The 19,956-nt window shown below is 39.5% G+C and overlaps 1 protein-coding gene across 4 annotated transcripts in view; it reads right to left on the bottom strand.

The window, feature by feature from the left end:
- Positions 1–2,232: 2,232 nt before the first annotated feature.
- KIF26A (kinesin family member 26A) overlaps positions 2,233–19,956 on the bottom strand; it is a 108,679-nt gene continuing 90,955 nt past the window's right edge. For all 4 annotated transcript variants that reach the window (XM_069950034.1, XM_069950035.1, XM_069950036.1 and 1 more), the window contains 11 exons: positions 16,464–16,673; positions 15,897–15,990; positions 15,193–15,455; positions 14,778–14,961; positions 13,820–13,979; positions 12,131–12,293; positions 8,089–11,323; positions 7,761–7,951; positions 6,538–6,558; positions 5,809–5,959; positions 2,233–4,314 (listed from right to left, as the gene is read on the bottom strand). In XM_069950034.1, the coding sequence (XP_069806135.1) occupies positions 4,136–4,314; positions 5,809–5,959; positions 6,538–6,558; positions 7,761–7,951; positions 8,089–11,323; positions 12,131–12,293; positions 13,820–13,979; positions 14,778–14,961; positions 15,193–15,455; positions 15,897–15,990; positions 16,464–16,673 (4,851 nt within the window). In that variant the 3' untranslated portion in view covers positions 2,233–4,135. The remainder of the gene's footprint in view (positions 4,315–5,808; positions 5,960–6,537; positions 6,559–7,760; positions 7,952–8,088; positions 11,324–12,130; positions 12,294–13,819; positions 13,980–14,777; positions 14,962–15,192; positions 15,456–15,896; positions 15,991–16,463; positions 16,674–19,956) is intronic.

The raw sequence follows: 19,956 nt of genomic DNA, 5'->3' as shown, positions 1-19,956 counted from the left end.
CTGAAGAGGAGCCGTTTGAAATTCCCGGCTCCCCTCTTCAGCCAAACAATGCACGGCCACACTGATTGGCTGAAGAGGAGCCGTTTGAAATTCCCGGCTCACCTCTTCAGCCAATCAATGCACTGAAGAGGGGAGCCGGGGATATCGAAGACCTGCTACGCAGAGCAGGTAACGTATGCTCGTGGTTGGGGCGAACGGAGCGGCGGCGGGGGGGGGCAATCGGAGCTGCGGCGGGGGTGGCAATCGGAGCGGCGGGGGGGCGATCAGAGCGGCGGCAGGGGGGGGCGATCGGGGCGGCGCAGGGGGCTGTGGTTGACCGTGGGGCCGGGCTGCAGACGAGCGGGGGGCCGGGCGGGCTGCGGGCGCGCGATGGCAAAATGATTGCAAAACGATTTTTCCGTAAAATATATCGTACCGTCTAAACGCTGATTGTTATGGGGAAAAAAATCGTTAATCGTACGATCGGGCCAATTGTCGTTTCGTGTAAACCCAGCATTAGGGTCCATTTACACAGAAAGATTATCTGCCAAAGATTTGAAGCCAAAGCCAGAAACAGACTATAAACAGAGATTAGGTCATAAAGGAGAGCCTGAGATTTCTCCTCTTTTCAAATCCATTCCTGGTTTTGGCTTCAAATCTTTGGCAGATAATCTGTCAGATAATCTTTCTGTGTAAATAGACCCTTATTCATGCTCATAGAGCAGGGAGAGAACTGCTTAGCCATGTGCTTCTCTCTCAACTCTTTATAGTGATTGAACAGGGCCTTGACATGTCAGATTTATCACTATATATGACAAAACAGGTCACAAACTTTAAAGTGAACCTGACAGGTTATTACGCTGCGCTACCTTAAACAGGACCTGAAGCCAAACCCTCCCAAAATGATGTTACTACCATGAAATGGCTTAGGTTGCCTTACGCCCTCCCCTTGAGGGTTCATTTTATCTGATTTATCTGATAATTCAGTTAGTAGTCAGGCATGAACTTAATTTAACAATTCAAGTAAATATCAGGTGATGGGTGTGATTATATAGGTAGGGATACACATCCCTCAATGCAAAACATTCACATTCCCAGACTGTGTAATCATGCCCATCACCTGACAGTCAATCCCATTATTAAAATCAAGGTTGACGCCCATCTGACTATTAGCTGAATTGTAGACAAACTATAAACTCATATTTGAGGATTGGGAGGACATTTCAAGAAACTGTAAAGAGGAACGGAAACAAGGTATGATGTGCAAGCTATTTCATGATAGTAAAGATGCAAAAGAAGAGCCCATGGAGCCTCTTCAAAGAGTCTCGAAACACAGGACTAGCCAGATATTCCTCCGGGAAGGAACCAGCCAAGGGGTGGCTCCTGTAAGGAAACCCCCATATTAAGTGGCCCTATAAGTCAATGGAATGACAAGGGATAAACCAAGGCTAGGTAACCATCCACATACAGCTGTTAAAGGGTGTTGCCCCTCATCAGTGTGGAACAGGATTCTGGCTAGGTGGGAGCAATGCCTAGTAGAGCCATAAGAGAAACAGATCACTCATCTCAGGGAGACCAGCCAAACGACAACACTGCCGGTGCCAGTGCTAGTAGATAGTAAAGAGAGAGCAGAAAACATATATATGAAGGACTCCCAGAAGAAAGAGTGAGAGTCCAGCTTACCCTGCGAACAAACTATACGTATGACAGCTTTCTCAGTGTGTGTACTGAGGGACTTCAAGAGACTTTGCACTTCAAGGGACTAAATACTGGCTCCTCAGCGTTCTGTAGCTCAACTTCAATTGACACTGCACTTTACATACTGTATATTAAATATATATTTGGCCAGCACATGGCTTAAAGGGAATCTGTCAGCAGTTTTTTAGCCCTCAAAACTTACATCTCAATATATATTGAGAAGGGAAATGTAATGATAGTTTGTGCTTTGGTTTGCTACCTGGATGACCAGTAAAAACACTGTGTTTAGTCCCAGCCACTGCTGCAGCAAGTGTCCATGAGGCGGGCTCTTCCCGTTAGGTGCCCAGATTCATCTGTATTTACAGCTTTCCTCTTCCCTTTTCTCAGCTATAATTAACTGCTCTAACATTCAATCAGGACACTGCTGGAGCTGTCAATCATAGCTGAGAGGAGGGGCCAGGGAAGCTCTCAAGTTTGATAGAATGATATGGTAGCCAGACCTAAAATGAATGTACAATAATTTTTATATGTCCAGTAAAGAAGGGAAAACAGATATATTAATAAATGCATCTTTTATTCACAGATAAAAGTTTAAGTAAAGTATTATACATTTATACAAAGGTTTTGAAAACCCCATATAAAAAAACAAGATGATCAGAAAATATGACTCCATATGAAATGCAATATTACTTACACACATAAACCTTTGCAAAGTGTTTGGCAATCATACAACAATCGGTGCTTGAGATATTCATTACAAAACAGAAAAAATGCACACATTACATGCAGCATGTATAGGTTAAACCTGAGCGTTTGCCTTCCATAGAAAACTGTAAAAAAATTACTTAAAAAATGCATAATCAGTGTAAATAGAAAAAAATGTCATGCTTCACTATACTACTGCCAGTATAGTACAATCCGAGCAATTGTCATGTACGGTTAATGTCCTAGGCTTGTAAAATATACAAGAAGGGCATTTAATTTAGTTGAACAGATAACAGTATAAAATGGAAAGTGAAGCATAGTCCAAAAAAATGTTTTTACAGCTTGTTAAATTGATCAGAAAAATATTAGAATTTAAAGAAGGAAATTTTTGTTGTTTTCCCCTTGTAAAAAAACAGCTTTTTTGTGAAATCAGAAGGCAAATTCAGGCCAGAAACATAATTTCTTTATTGCTTCTGCTATAAAATGTTTCATTTTTTCATCCTTTTTTGTATTTTTTTTTACAAGTACTTACACTGTACAGTATAAATGTTGATACATTTAATGGTCTGCTTAGGTTTGCTGGCTTTGAAAATTTAGCACCAAAAAAAAAAGTAAAAAAATTTATAAGAAAACAAGGCACTTTAATTATGTTTTTTAAATGCATGAACTGATGTTTTAGTTTTAGTTTTAGTTTTTTGTTTTTTTTTCATAACCACATTCTTCGATATTTTTATTTATTTATTTTTATTCACAATGCTCAAGAATCCAATTGCATTGTGTTGTCTAATTAGGGTACATTTGTTGTTGAATTTTTCAATTGACTTCAATGGTGAATTTTTTAAATTTCGAAAATATATTCAGCACGAAATTCTGCATAATCTTAAATCCTTTTTTTCTTTTGGATTGTTTGCATCTTTACTGAGAATGTTTTCTGCCTCAAATCTGACCCTTGTGGATTTACGCTTAGGGTATAATCATGTTTAACACCTTCTTAAAACTTCATTCAAACCTATACATATTCCAAATGTAAAACCTGGACTCCTTCCCATTCTACTGAAAGCATGTGCTGCTGTAAATTTGGTTTAGTAGAACTGCAAAGAATCCAGGTGTTATATCTTGAATATTGATAGTTAAACATGGGTGCAATACGTCCATCAGAGGCCTAAGAATAAGAACAAGGGTGATTCCCTAGGCCAGAACACCAAGTTCCAATAGTGTAGCAGGTAAGGGTGGACATTTTAGCAAGGGGGGCCACCACCATATCAAAGACACTGAAAATATTCTGGCTTTCTACAGCCACCACTAGAGGAGAGCTCACTGTATACAGATTTAGACAGCTCCCATTCAACTCAGTATTAGCTGTCTATATTTGTATTCATTGATTTCCCCCTTCCTTCCTTTGAATGGGGCTAAGTTGCCATTCTGGCACTGTACCAATACAATGCACTTTACTAGTACTGTGGCCACATGGTTTCTTGCATGGGAACCTTCCGCTATGTTTCCCCTGGTGACACATCAGTGCGGATCTGAATAACCCAGAGAACCATGATTCGTCTATTTCTGGTCTGGAGGCACCGTATTCATTTATAAGTCATTACAATTCATCATCGGTATCAATCCAGTAACATTCTTTCCAATTTTACAGTTTCACATTCTGATGTACTTTTTTTTTTTCATTGCACAATGCAGGGCCTTTTCTAAATTAACTTTTTTATGTCCATTATTTTCTACTACTCCACTTTCTTCAGGTTTTTCACACTTCCACTTCTCTTCCACTATCTTGCTGATCCATAATCATTCCGATGTCAAAGCAGGTCACCATCATGACATGAGATTTGCATATGTTAACACAGAGCTCCAGATCCTCTGTGGCTTGTTCCAGTGCCTCTAGATACTCCTGAGACTCTCTGTCGAGATCTGGGTCCACGTCAACTGTAGGTCAAAAGAAAAAAGAAATGATAAGATTATTACAATACAAGGCTGCTATAATGATAATGTACAAATATACATTTTGCATATGTATATAGTACTTTCATATGGATCTAAAAAACTAGAGGATTAAAAAGTTATTGCTTAGTTAAGTCACCTATACTATTCCATTGTTGACTGCAGATCCCTAGTGACTGGCCAAGATAGGGGTCAGAAAGCAGGAGGCAGAAGAGAGATTTTTATCCATACACTATCCTTTCAAAAGCAGATCTGTCACCAGTGTACAATAGGGCTTCTAACCATGAATCAGAACATGTAACTCTTATTTTAATCCTTTACTCCAGCACTAGGATACAACTTCCCAAGGGTTGCAAAAGCCCAGCAAAAATTCACTGAGTGGCCATTTGCTTGTAGGTATAGGGGCATTAGTAGAGAAGGAGCTAAACTATGCTGCGCTTTTGCAGCTTGAGCAACACCCCATGGGCTTTATCTCCTAATTTCATACAATTGCATACAATTTCTAAAGCTTATATCTCAAAGCTGGAGTGACAGATTGATATGGAGAGCTATATTTCCTAATTCAGGATAAGAAGCTCCATTGTACAAGGCTGGTTCCTTAAGTCAGCAAAAACCTGACATGTTCACTTTGAGAAAGCCTACATTCTAAATCCATTCGAATTATATGAAGGGCAAAAGGGGCTATGGCATCCAACACTTAGGGCCAACTAGCTCATAGTTCTACCAAGTGCTTTACAGGTACTCCCTTGGGATTAAAAAAAAAAAAAGAGAGAGAAACAATGGCTAAGCTTTTATGAATCCTACCATAGAGATAAGGGGCTGACAGATACCTCTATCTATGCTCACCCCCAGGACAACAAAGTATCAAGTGTAGCTGATCCTTGTTTTCTCCAATAGCAGTAATTGGGAGACAGCAGATTAATCCTGATCAATATATGATACAGTTACTTGGACAGGTGGAAAGCAAAGATGGAGAGCACAGAGTTATCCGCGACATTTACTCAGTGTGCATATTCCCTTACGAAAATATATTGTAGCACCACATAGCTATATAAAATCTTATCTATAGCTGTTAGAGGGTTTTCCTAGGTATTTAAAGTTGATGATGGCTTATCTGTTTAAAGGGGTTATGGCACTTGTACAGGTGCTGCAGCCTTTCTTTGTTTACAGTGGGTTGCTCGGCAGAACTTGGCCATATTCATAGCAGCTATTCATGATATTACAGCTTTGTCCTTTTCCAGTGAATAGAAATAAGCCGTAATGCTGTACACAGCTAGTATGAATGTGATGGCAATATAAAGCCATGCAAAGCACAAGGAGCAATTGCTGAAACATTGCAAATTTCTCAAAAACATTTCCAGCAAGATTTTGAGGAGGAAGAAAAAAAAGAGATGGATAACCCCTTTAAATCTTACAAAAGCCAGTTTTCACCACATGTTATTATCACCATCTATGAACACACTGACCATCACTACTTACATTCTCCTCTCCATTTGTTTGGATCCATCATTAATCGAGTCTTTGTCTCTTCCAACTCATCTTTCAACATCTCATATTTTGCCTTTACATCCTTGATTCTCTGTTGTCGTCTTTCCGCAACCTTCAGTTTGGTGTTGAAGTACATCAGCCCCTTAAGAAAATAGATAAAACCTGTTATCAGCACCGGAGAGATTTCTGATTAGGTAGTGATCATAGGGCAGATATCATTTAACTTTCTGATTGACCTTAGCAATATGTTCTGCCGTGCTTATTTTAGTTATACTACAACTAAAAAAAGTCTGCATCTAAAAAATATGCTTCCGAAACCCGCAAAATCATTGTCTGTTAATTAACAAAAAATCCTGCCATATACATTTTTTAAATGACTTTTTGTGCATCCTTATGCCAATGTAATTACATAATGGACCATTTTGCTTTTCATTTTATTATTCATCAATTAGTTTCATTAAGCTATTTATTCTAATTCCCATAGTAACTGCAAGACAAATAGGAATTTACAGAGGTGGTTTATAAACCGAATTCAAATTAAAAAAAAAATTAGTATTAAATGAGTAGAAAATGAAGAAAAAAAATCCATCTAAGCATAAGATATTTGTGTAAATGGGCAATTAAGAAAAAAAAAATATAGGTATGTAAAATAATTAGGAGAAGAAATTTATGAAGATTAGATAGATAGATAGATAGATAGATAGATAGATAGATCCTTACCTTTTCCATATCCTGGAAAGGCTACAAGAAAAAGAAGAAAAAAAATTAAATTAGAACCATATTTGAAAAAGTAGAAATTATCAGAAAGAAACTTCCATGAGTTAAAATAAAAATAAAGAAATAGATTATTATCAGTTATCTCTAATACACTGCAAATAAAATATCTTGGGCGGGGGGGAGGATGGTAAGGAGAAAGTTGTTGGCTTGCAGCACCCCCACCACAGAAATGAGGGCACAGGTCCACTGAAATCTAGATGCTATACAAGAGCCAGAACCTCCAAAGAAAGAGGCATACCCTTTGTAGGCACTCTGCTTGATGGGCCACACCATGGTTAATGAAGTATGCCCTAGTGAGGTATTTTTAGAACAGGTTTTTAAAACAAGCCAATCCCTTTAATACAAATGTCTTAGAAATGGAATGTGAGTAGTTGGATGGGTTTGGGCTTCAGAATTCTCAAATATGAATACCTCAATGTAAATACTGTAGTGCTTAAAATGGTGTAACAGGCAGAAATGGACAAACCCCAAGCTTCAATATGAGATCACATATGATAAAATTAAATTTTTTAGACAGACATACTAATATAATGGTAAAGAAAGAATGGTAAACCATATGTGGTGTGATAATTGAATCTTATTTATTTTACTATTAAAGTATCATTATGTGAATATCATGTTGCATCTCAATCTTAAAGGGGCTGTCTGCTTTGGACAATGTTTGGGTTCGGCAACGTTATCTGAACCAAAGCGCTCAGTGTTTGGTTCCCTGTGATTGCAGAAGCCAGATGGTGTCCAAGGGTGTCCTGGATAATATGGATACAGGATATATGCATGTTTTCCTGGCAGCCCTAGGGAGGGATCTATCTTTTGCAGCCGCGGGGACTGTTGCTGAGCCCAAACATTTTGACTGGTCCACTAAACACTAGACAATGCCTTTTGTTCACCCTGTAAAAAGCTGACCACATGGTGCCACTCTGCAGGGAGTCATCTGGTAGCTATTTGAAAATCTGGCAGCAGATTGTCAATTCTCCTACAGTGCCTCAAAAGGTGGAATGAAGAATTACAGTTCCTACTGAAATCAATGTGATAGCTACACATGCAAGGTCCTCCAGAGCTAATAGAAAGATGTCCATAATAGAAGACTTTCTTCCCTAATATGGTATTTGGTCCGTCTCTATTATCTATAATCATTTTAAGTCAATTAAAATATAATCTCTACTGACCTCTGGTTCTTCACGTTTGTGCCTCTGCAGCCGTTCCACATCATCAATTTCATAAACCTTGATTTCAAATGGTTCCTTTAAAGTGCCAGGCAAAGGTGGGAGGTCGACCCACTGGCCAGTGACGTTGTTCTTTCTGCTAGTTGTTGTAGCCTCGGGGAGAGGTGCTGGTATAAGCCTTCTGCGTTGAAGACCTATGAAAATAAATAATTTTTATTTAACTTGGTCAAAGGGAATTAGATGCCAAAAACCAACAAACTAAACTAACAAAAATACAATCATACAAAAATAAAATATGCAGGTATATTTATAAATGTAAAATTCACATTACCTCTTTTCTTTGGAGACTTTAAACTTCTCAGCCGCCCAGAAGATGACATTCCACTTTCACTCATTGAGTCATGGGCTGAGGATGCGCTTCCGGTGGCTTCACTGTCTCGGATCATGCTTTCATATCCACTGCTACCACTGTGATAGAACAGGGCTGTCCTTCCCATGGCAGGGGGCAGTTCTCCACTTAAAACACTGCTGTTATCACTGCCATGCCCACTGCTGTACCTCTGGGGACGCCTTGGAGCTGTTATTTTACTATAAGGTGAAGGTAGAACAGGAGCCTGAGATTTTTCATCACTAAGGTTAATACCACTGTCATTTCCACTATCAGAATCAGTTGACCCCCGAAAATGGCCCATTTTGCCTGTACCGCCAGAAGCCAACTCATTGACACGGTTGTTGGCAGCTCTTAATGCTTGCTTTGTGCCCATAATTGTTGTTCCTCTTGAAGGTTTGCCATTAGCACTCTGGACTGTCCTGGAACCTGCTTTTCCACTAGGGGGTATTCCAGAACATTTACCATTTGATTGATTAAGAGATTTAACTGAGGAACTAAGAGTTTTCGATCCACTGGTTGAAAGGCTGCGGTTTTTGCTTAAACTTGTGGTAGCTTTCTGGGAAAGAGAACTTTTAGCCTGGTTGCTTTTGGTGGAAGAGCTGCAAGAAGGTGGTGAGGTAATTGTGTTAGACGCTGGTGGATTGCCAAGTCTAGGCACTGTTCGGCCAGCCTTATTGATATTACTGACACTGCCACTATCTCGGTTTGCAGTCATTCTTGAGCCAACAGATGTAAGGCTATCACATCTTTCCAGAGACATGTGACTTCCATAGCGTTGAACACATTCAGACCTATTAGATTTATTCTTTAAGCTGGATACTGCTTTGGGCTGTGAATGGTCACTTTTGGCGATTTTGCTACTAAGCTGTGTTTCGGAATCTTCCTCTAAACTGAAGGTGGACCTGCTATAATCTGTTCCATCTAATCTGCCAAGACTGTTGGAATGAAGAGGATTATTTTTATGATCTAAGCTTGACTTTCTTACAGGAGGAGCCGGAGGTCCAGTCCCACCTGGTCTTGGCAACATACTTGTCTTCTGTGGTAATGTCTTCTTGGCTCCTGACAACTTCAAGCTGCCATCAGAAAACACAGAATCGGAGGTACCTTTGATCCCATGCTCATTTTGGGAACTGTAGTTTGTTACTACCCCTAAAGTTGTGGCACCTCTTCTTAGTTGTGGCATTTTGGTGAAGGGTTCGTTCTTTTTAGTGGAAGGTTTAGGATCCATTTCGCAGCCATCTACCACCCGCTGTGAACATCCCAATGTTGTTTGGGACTTTACAGCCTTAGGCATATTGGTTTGTGCAACTTTTGAGCTCTGTTTGAATTGATTGTCTGTAATCAAAGTGGATGATTTTGCAGAAAGTGTCTGATTTTCAGTCCTTCCTTGTAATGAATTATCCTGTCGCACTGCCCATGGGTCTTCAAATATGCTTTCTTTGCACGTCAATGCATCAGCATGTGTTGTGCTTGAGGTAGACTTATTTTTCCGAGGAAGACTAGAATGGATCGTTTCTACTGAAATTGTGCCCCAGGTGCTACAAGCGCTAGGTTGGCTAGTTGCTTGGTAAGCAGTTGGCATAGCTTTGGTTAGCTCAGAGGTCTTAAGGCTCTTTTCATTGCTAGTATACATGAGGCTGGAACTGATACTATCATTGTCCATTTCAGAAAAGCAAAAACCACTATCGTTTAGAGAATTTTTCAGATTCTTACCAATGTGAACATTTGTGTTGTCTAAATCCAGATCCAGACAATCCACAATGTTGTCACCTTTGTGAGATGAGTGTGGAATTAAAGTGTCATTTGGCTGTGCTCCATCACTTTTAATCGTACAGATACTCACTTCACTGAGCCATGAGCTTATAGAAGATCGCCTGCTGCTGATTGTGCATTGATCCTCCGCCAAGGGAACCACAATATCAATATTGACTCCAGCAGCGGTTATCTGTGAGGTGTAGGCATCAAACTCATCATTAATACTGCTTATAATACTAACCGGTCTAGATCCAGAAGCGAGGGCCTGTAGAGAACAGTCGCTGTTAAAGCTAATGATGCTGGAGGGTCTACCATTATCAAGAATACCACCTATGGACAGTTCTTCAACAACAGTGAACACAAGTTCATCTTCTCCATTAAGCTCAACAGGCTTCTGCAATGTTACCGTTGTGGTTACAAAGTCACGATCAAATCCCTTTGCTTTCATTGCCGAGCAATATCTGCGTACCTCAACTGGACCAGGCTGTTTAGGAGTGCTTTTCATAACCGGTAATGTGCTGCCTAGTAAATTGTGCTTGTCCTGATTCCTCAGTCTGCTCATTCCAACAGGAGGTGTCCTGACACCACTACATGATCCTAAGCTCACTTGAGAGGTCGCCTGAGGAGGTGGTGGTGCAGGACTTGGGAGAGGTCTTTTTGTAAGGAGGCTTTTTTCTCTCACTGATGGTTCAGTAGATAATTTTGGTTGTTCCTTTAATTTGCCATTACTTGGCAATGAAGCATTTTGCCTTTCTGTGATTGTCAACTGATCTCCATCTGAGACATAGTCCAAACGTGCAGTTTCAGCTTTGGCATGTTGTTGAGGGTGCTCATGTGTAAGTTGAGGTGATGTTGTTTCCAATCCTGAACAATTATAAGGAAAAGCAGATGCAATATTTGTACTCTGTCCCTTCCTAGGTGAGTGTGGCAGTTTTTCTTGCTGTGGCATAGAAGTTATATTTTCCTGGTGATTCATGGCTTTTGTGATAAGAGCTGTAGGGGAAACTTCTTCATGGAGGAACCTTGTTGGGTTTTCACTGCCATCAATGCACTCAAGTCTCTCTTGTAGCTCAGCAAATGTGTTGCATTTTAAGTGATCATTATCAGAACTCCGAAGATTGGATAAATTATCTTTGCTCCTTCTCTTGAGAAGTGAAGGAATAATTGGGACAAACTCTGGAGGACCTTCATTATCTGTCAGATCTTGATCAGACAAAACAGCTCCATTTGGACCGACGTAGATGACGGTATCACATGACTGTTCACTGCTGGAAGAATAATCTGGATCGCTGTGCATTCCAACTGCAGGAAAGTCTGGGTCAAGTACAACTGTCCTTGGGTGAAAGGGTCTCATGTGATGGGGTCTTCTCACCCTGCCTTCTTCACAAGAGCTTTCTCCTCCCGACGAGCTGGATGCATACTAGAAAACAGAGAAGATGGCAGAGGGCTTAGAATGTGACAGCTGCAGTTTTTAGTGTCACCCACTCTATAAAAGCTTGTCTAAGGTCCATTAGCTTGATTCTTAACCACTGTTGAACCTCGTCCAAGCAAATTTTAACAAATACTGCAAATAGCTTATCCATCTCCTAATATAACCCACTTGGTACTTAGCAGCTACTGTCAGTCAATCATGCATACAAAAGTCATACAGATATATTAAGAGATTCTACAACACTGTATTTCAAACTTTTCAATATATAGGTGAGACATATACGGAGATGTGGTCCTATGGAGTGAAAGCTATGGGGGGGGGGAGATTTGAAGCAAAAAAGGTACAGTGAAATATTTCACAGCACATTCTGCTGCTTAGTGAGGGTCCAAAGGTTTACCCTAACGATAGGATAGGTTGTTATTTTTTTTTGTTTTTGTTTTCGGAATATGTTTTAGGTTACGCTCACACACTGTTTTTTGTTGTTTTATTTTTACCAGAACGGCCGCTGTTGACAATTATAACAGCCGTTCTTGTAAAGAACAACACACAGTCTGTTCACAAAATGTATGGCCACAATTCAAATAACCATTCAGCAATGTTCCTGCGGCCTATATGGCAGTATTCGCTGCAGGAACATTTAAAAATGTGTCCAGTACTGCACTGTAATACAATGGCCGTTGTATTACAGTGTGTGAACATAGCCTTAATGTTACAAAACCTTTGATACTATAAAGAAGATGATTTATACTTTAATATATTTTTGTACAGAAAGTACAATAGAGAGAACAGACTAACCTTGGATTTTTTCTTCTTCATTCGATGAATCCTTGAAGCGAGCTGTACGGTGGCGAGGGATTCTGGGTAATTTGATGGAGAGTCTGAGATGTGGGCAATCATCGTTGTTCTGCAGTTAATATTCCCCAGAGATTCCCTCAGGAGCATAGTTAATTTGCTGTCCCTATTTAACAAGGGGAAAGGCGAATTAAAATTCTGCACTGGGCATTCAGAGACATTCCTATTGTTATTTCAGTATTGTAAGGGCATGCCAACAAGCAAGTAAAAGGATTACATTAAAAATATCAGCTGTTTGCAATGCTATAAATGACAGCGAGTTGTAATTTAACCTGTCCAGTCTGCAATAAACTTCAAGGCAACTCGGTTAATGCCCCTGCTGGCAACTAAGGGATTAATTATTTCCATTTCTGACACCAGTATTTGCAAACAATTCAAGGAATGAATCAGTAAGTCGGTGCTAATCATGATATGGATAGAGAGTGGCTCTGTGCGCTCGAGGAACCAGCGGATTCAGCAGGTTTACGGGTTTGATGATATAGCGAATTGGTTGAAAATAAGCTACGTCTATAATGTTCGATTTAGTGTCGCTTTTACTCTAAACTTGAGCTAAGCTCCTAAAGACAGCTTGATGGATCTCTTAAGTTATGGGCATAATGGAGCTCAAGGAGCGTATAGGCAACTTAAAGGAGCAAAATCTATACCATGTGTTATGTCTCTTGGCATACATTTTGTGTGGCGTATTCCTTTACATTAGCTATAAGTACATCAAAGAAGTTTGGCCTCAAACTGGAATACATCTTAGCTTTAAACAGCTTGTGGCATACAGCCAGACACAGATATACCAGATTTTTCGCTTTTTACTCCATCTGACTATAGGGCCACATGGTTCTCTTTATATGTTGTTTCCCCTAGGTAATGGTGGAGAATGGATAAAAGAAATTTGGGCAACAACTGTGATTTTCACAACACACAGTAAAATGGTGAAATAATGGGAAATCAACCAGGGCTCAGATGTGTCCAAGTAAATCCTAATGTCTAACAAAATAGCAGGATGGATTCAGTAGACATGAGCTCAACTAGAGAAACCTGGAGTCCGGTTGTTCAGCATTTGAATACGGTGACTGAAGTAGTTGGATGCATCCCAATGGATTCCAGGAAAACATGGATACAGCCTATGGCTGGGTTCACACTATGTATATTTCAGGCAGTATTTGGTCCTCATGTCAGGTCCTCATAGCAACCAAAACCAGGAGTGGATTGAAAACACAGAAAGGATCTGTTCACACAATGTTGAAATTGAGTGGATGGCCGCCATATAACAGTAAATAACGGCCATTATTTCAATACCACAGCCGTTGTTTTAAAATAACAGCAAATATTTGCCATTAAATGATGGCCATCCACTCAATTACAACATTATGTGAACAGAGCCTTTCTGTGTTTTCAATCCACTCCTGGTTTTGGTTGCTATACAGCCTCACAAATACAGCCTCAAATATACATAGTGTGAACCCAGCCTTAAGCTGTACCCATGTTTCCAGGCAGCCTTAAGGCTACCAGTATTGAAATGCTGGACAATCGTACTCGAGAATGCTATAGTTATGCTCATCTCTAGTATTCACATGATCGGTTTAATACAGCTATAGGGAGAATATAGACTATAGTAGACATTTGGTACACTGGACTAACCTGTATGGGATATGCTTGGCACTGTTCACAAGGGCTAATATGACGTTACCAAGAGCATTCAGAGAAAGACACAGTCCTCCTCCCCCATCACGACTTTTACTCAGCACTTTTTCGCAGCTCCCAAGGTCAATAAGGTGCAATCGACTGCGTCCACCCGACACTATCCAAAGAAACAAACACTATATTAATTATGCGAAATTATGTTTTATTACTAAAATTCATAAAATATGTGAACCCATAGTAACCAACAAGATGTTTTGTATTGTTGAAGTCCATAATGTAAAGATCCTACAGCCATCAAGTGTTTGCTACTCAGTATCTCTGGAGGGAAGAGCGACACTTGACCTTTCAGTACTTTACAACCTTACAAAGTTCAGCTATTATTTAAAACTACAGCCACTTCCTTCCATTTCTGTATTCCCTCAGTACACATAAACCTTCCCGAAACAGCATTTCTACTGTTCCCAAAGTAGGAAGTGCCATTGTTCTTCAATAACCTGTTAATAATGTTAATTTTTTGTGCACCTGTAACACAAACCGAATTTATGGCCAGGTTTTTTTCTAAATCTGAAGATGGCATAAGCGTTACTTGTGAGGGAAGTAGAGACAAAATCAAAAGGATCTCCACCCTGTGCTGGTCCATGCCTTTGCCCATTGTGATACAAAGTCTATGAGGTTTTTCAGAAGGCCTGAACAGTCAAAATCAGGACAGGGCTTTATTGTGGTCCTTGCTTAATGTTCACTATAGGGATTCCATTGAAAGTCGTGGTGTTGTTTATCTAATTCAAGACAACATTTTTAACTTTTTCCTTTCCAGAGCAAGCAACTTCAGTAGAACACTGGTTACTGTTTATAAGATCAGCACTTCCACTCCATTATTTTTGGGCCATTGGACTATTAACGAAATAGACAACATTTATGACCCGTGACTAACAATGCATGATCCAAATTTACATACTTCCTCCTTTTCCACTCTTTTCCATGCGATACTGATATATATGAAGGGTGAAAAGCATATGCGAGTTCCTCCTGTCCTCTTCATCACAATCCACTCTACTTGTACTCCTTGCAGCAATGGCCGCATCAAGGAAGTGAGCAGCTTTTTCCGCCGTCGGGGCTCTCAGCTCGCTCTGGTTTTGAAGCTGAAAACACACAGGAAAAAAAAACACTTAATTAGGATAAGGGTGCGCTTTCTTCCTCAACTGCTGAACTCTCTGGGGCAATCAGAAAAACAAATATGGATAGCTAGGGACAAGGGATTCTGGCTTCAGTTTCAGCAGATCTATAATAGCTAAAAAGAAAGAGATACCAAAGAAAGTCTGAGATTTGAAAATAAAATGTATAAATAAATAATCCATGGCATGTTATTATACCTGAGTTCCACATATTGGATCTTCTCTGAGATACACCCCTGGGGACTGTCCGTCTTGAAGGCTTCCAGTGGCTACTTCTGCTAATAAATCCTTAAGGTTTTCATCTTTGCCATAGATTTCAACAGCGGATACCCGGATGGAAAAGCGAGTTCCAGTCTTTTCTCTCCTCTCGTTGATTAGTTTGAAAAGCCACGAGATTGCGCAGGGTATAATGCCGAGGCTTTGTGTAGAAGCATCTTTGCCAATCATCGTATAGGTCTTACCTAAAAAAGAATACACCATTAGATGACAATGGAGTCATCCGGATGCAGAAACAACTACTGATTGTCGTGCAAATCTCCAACTGCAAGCTAAAAATATCATGGCCCATTCCCAGAAAATCTGGAAAGGTTTTCTTTCCAAGAATCTATTTAGACTTCAGATTCGAGAAGCAACGAGATTTGTGTTTTTCCTTCACTATAAATATAATGACAACGAAACACAAGGCGGCCATGATGTATTAATACAATATTATACGATGGATAGGAATTTAGAAAATTTCTGACTCATTTCATAACACTGTCGCAGAAGTTAATTGAAGCGAGTTTTGTAAGTAATTAAAAGCTATAATCTATTTGCATTCACTATGTTTGCCGAACCAGATACCGACAGCATGTAATTAACAGACTGACATATAATTAACTGTAACAAATCTGGGAGCTTACCAAGCTTGACATGACCGAAGCAAAATATGCACCCATCTGCACCGTTCACAACAGACTGGATTACTTCTGCAACAGTCCCGGAGCAAACTTCAGCCTAAAGTAAGATCAAAGAATTGTTTAGATAAAAGACAGAAATGATGCAGTATACATCAATGGTGGCATTTGTAATATGGGTAAAGGAAAGAAGAAACACTTTTGGATCAGAGCTGGAATTTAACAGTATCCAATAGCATAACAACTCAAGTTAGTAAACATACAGTATACTAGGATTCCACATAGAGGGACTGTAGCTTAGACAGTCCTCTTTTTTTTATCCCTATGAGATTTTTTTACAATTAAACAGAACTTGAAGTGTTATTTATAGAGTTTACTACATGGCAATTTTTTACCACCCATGAAATTTAAAAAAACGACATAATGGTATTTATTGACATGGTATAACCCTGTACCATAAGGAAGAAGGTTCTACTTTTGTTTTTTAATATTCAATCCCAGTTGTCCTTGGGTGACTTATAGATACATAATACAGTACAAGCTACCAAAAACCTGTAGATGGCCCTGACATACCTGAGAAGCATCTTGAGGGAACACAGAATCAAAGGCAAACATCTTTGGAGCAGCAACGACAGCTCTTCTGTGGCCTGACAGGGTTGGACCACAAGTAGATGGATCATAAAGAGTAATCTGTTTTTTCCGTGGATCAACTTTTAAAAAGGACATGGACTCGGATGTATCATGACTTCCTTGAGAAGGGCAAATCCTAACCATGACTTTCACCTGAAATGAGCATCAATTACAACATTTTAGCATGACGGTGTGATAACTATTATGCATCAATATCACAAACTCAATAGCACAAGGTTTAAGTGGCTTAGTAGACTATGGCAAAGTTCAGGTGTATTTGGAAATGAGTTATGCAATTGTTCCGTATCAAAACATATAGCATGGAACATTTTTGATCCATGATGCTTACCGATCCAGCACCCTGCCAATATTTCTGTCACAATGCTCTAGATGAAGCCTTGCAGCACTTTAAGGGACACCAGATACAACACAAGGCTTGCTACACTGTGGCTCTACACTGGTTTAACCCTTTACATGGTTCCCCCTCTTTATTGGTTATGTATCATCTAGTTTGTTTTCATTTTACTTATTAGATACAAAATCTATTTTGCAATCTGTCTCTACTTTCTGATTGTAGTTTTTTTTTATTTAATTTTTTGTACAATATTATAGGGGCAGCCATCTTGCCTGAGCTGTTTTTACAGCATTTAGTTATTAATTTAGATAGTAAAATCGTAGATTTAAACAATAGGTCATTTTCTGCTGACACATCCCACGTAAAGGAATTATCTACTTTGAAAAGGTCCATCAATGGTGTTCCAGTAATCTACTATATTGCAGAAACCTGCAGCACCTCCACAGGGGAAACAAAGTATTGCAGAGTTTACTTTGAACTCAATGGTATGCCCGTGGACATGCTGGTCCTCCAAAGCAAAAAAATTCTCTTTAGATCCGATCCCAGATGTCCACTCTTACTCAGAATATACTATATTCTCTTAAACCAGACAACTCCTTTATGCATAACATGACCAGTTTGCATTAAATAAAAAAAATGTCCTCATGAGTTGATGGAAAATGGATGTTCATGTTATAAGGTCTCACACTTTTAATAGTCATATGTGAATTACAACATGATAGTGTGCATGCCCATACTAAGTCTTTTACGCGCTCTTTTACAGATTAATCATCATAGAAATTGTAATTTGTAAGGTCAAACATAGCCTGCAATCTCATCTTCACAAGTCGCCTGGAGCCTAAGTACTGAATTCCAAATGTTGTAAAAAGACTTTATAATCTGGAAGGAAAAAAGGATGTCGAATCTGCATTGCCACATGTGGTCAGGAAAATGAATGAACAGAAACTCTCAAGTGTATATTAAAGAATGAGGCTTATGAAGCTGAAGTCAAAGAAAGTATTCTACCTCCATCTGATTTACATCTACTTGGGAATAATGTTCTATAGCACTCACATCTAAGTAGCCAATTATTTTCTCACTTGCTGTACTCACTAAAAGTATTATGTGAACTGAATCTGAAGAGGGGAAAACAGGACTGAAAGACAGAGATAGATAGATAGATAGATAGATAGATAGATAGATAGATAGATAGATAGAATGGATCATAGTCAGAAAAAGATATATGCCCATCCCGGTTAGCCTATGACCTTGTGGTGTTAAACCAGAGAAAGGAAAAAATCTCCGTGAGTTAATACAATTTCAATAACTGAGAGCCAAATAATTGTTCAGCTGTCAGTTATCTCTTCCACCCACCCTCCACAGCCACAGAAACGTTCGACCTGGCCGAGCATTCCTGTGGTCCCGTGTTGCTGCTTAACTCTCCCAGAACAAAGGAGTCAGGCAGTGATTTTCCATCACCCCTGACTCCTATCAGCACCAACATCACCGGTCAGTGGTCGCTCGGGAGAACCCCATACACTGTAGATTCACAGCCAAATCCACCAACTAAAGTCTAAGGTGTATGGAGACCTTTAGAAGCCTGCTCCATACTGACAAGAGACAGGAATCCCAAAATAGCTGTCTACAGATAGGTAACTCCCCTTTTTGGAGGAGATTTTGACTTGCATATAATTCTTTATCCTGTGTAAGGGCCAGACATTGATTGTAAGGGACGCTACCTCCAGTAGGTGGCACTGTAGAGCAACTTCTTGCCTTCCAAAAATTTGCTACTTTGCATCTCTCCAGAAAGTTTTTCAGGGCTCTTCAGATCTCTTGTACTGAGTTCAACATGACCACTTCCTCTGGCAGAGAGCTCTATAGTCTCACTGCTCTTACAGTGAATAATCCTTTTCTGGGCTTTATTCATCCAAAACCTGTATAAGATGTCCCCTTGGTATAAAGTAGTATCCCTAATAACAGATCTATACAGCACTGTCCCCACCATATAGTGCAAAGAAAACATATGATATGCAGTACTAAAGAATACCTGCAATGATCAAATAGAAACATCACACATTGCTATACAATAGCAATACTGCCATGGAAATTATACAATCAGGTAGAACTCACTTCGAGATAGATAGATAGATAGATAGATAGATAGATAGATAGATAGTTGATATGAGATATATAGATAAATAGATAGATAGATGTAAAGAGAGAGAGAGCCTCCTTCCATCCTGTTGTATTTCACATGCCACATTCATTTGACTGGATGCATAATAAGCGCAGGGACTCTCAGTATACTCCTTGCCTAGGGGCTTAACCTCTGGCAACGCAGCAAATGAGAAAAAGGAAAGTGGGAGGGGGGATACAGGACAAAGCAAACAAAGAATAAGTAGACAGTGATAATCTATAATGACTATAACCAGGGTGTGAACACTTTATTTTGTCCAGTTTGATTGCACTATTGTGTAACCCTTGCATCACCAACTTGTTGTCTCACTTCACTTTATATGATTTTAAAAACATTTTAGCCATTTTATTTTTTTTTTTGCAAATAAGAATTTACGTTTTTAGGCATATTTTCAAGATTCTCAAAGACTGCAGCACAATTTGTACATGAATCAATAAACCTCAGCCAGGTGGGGGGTGGAGTTAATTAATAACATACATATACACATTTTTATATATGCAAATTTTTCTTGACTCGTATACACCAGAGACCGTATTCTCATATCTCTTGCATTTTATGACTTTGTTGTGCAGGCACCAAATCCATCTCAAGTATCTTCTATATACATTTAATTACTTGCTCTATACTTGTAGAAACCCAGATCCCCCCAGCAGCCCATCTGCTGCCTTTTAATATATGCAGAATTAAGCTCCAAGGTTGTGTGAGCTGCTTTTACATAAGAGCTCTTATTATGGAAGGTCACAGGTCTAAAGGTGCATTTCAAGCCTGAGCTTCTACTTTGTTCAGAAACCATTTGACACGAAGCGAAAAACACAACATCTGATGGGTTGGTTCATTTTACAAAGCCCAGGTCTGTACTGCAAAGAGAATGACCAAAATCTAAATAGGACGTAAATTTTGTGCTG

This window comes from Dendropsophus ebraccatus, chromosome 13 (genome assembly GCF_027789765.1).
Source record: "Dendropsophus ebraccatus isolate aDenEbr1 chromosome 13, aDenEbr1.pat, whole genome shotgun sequence".
In the NCBI taxonomy this organism is placed as follows: domain Eukaryota; kingdom Metazoa; phylum Chordata; class Amphibia; order Anura; family Hylidae; genus Dendropsophus; species Dendropsophus ebraccatus.
The sequence above is the reverse complement of the archived record's forward strand: the minus strand, read 5'-3'. Positions and strand labels throughout refer to the sequence as shown.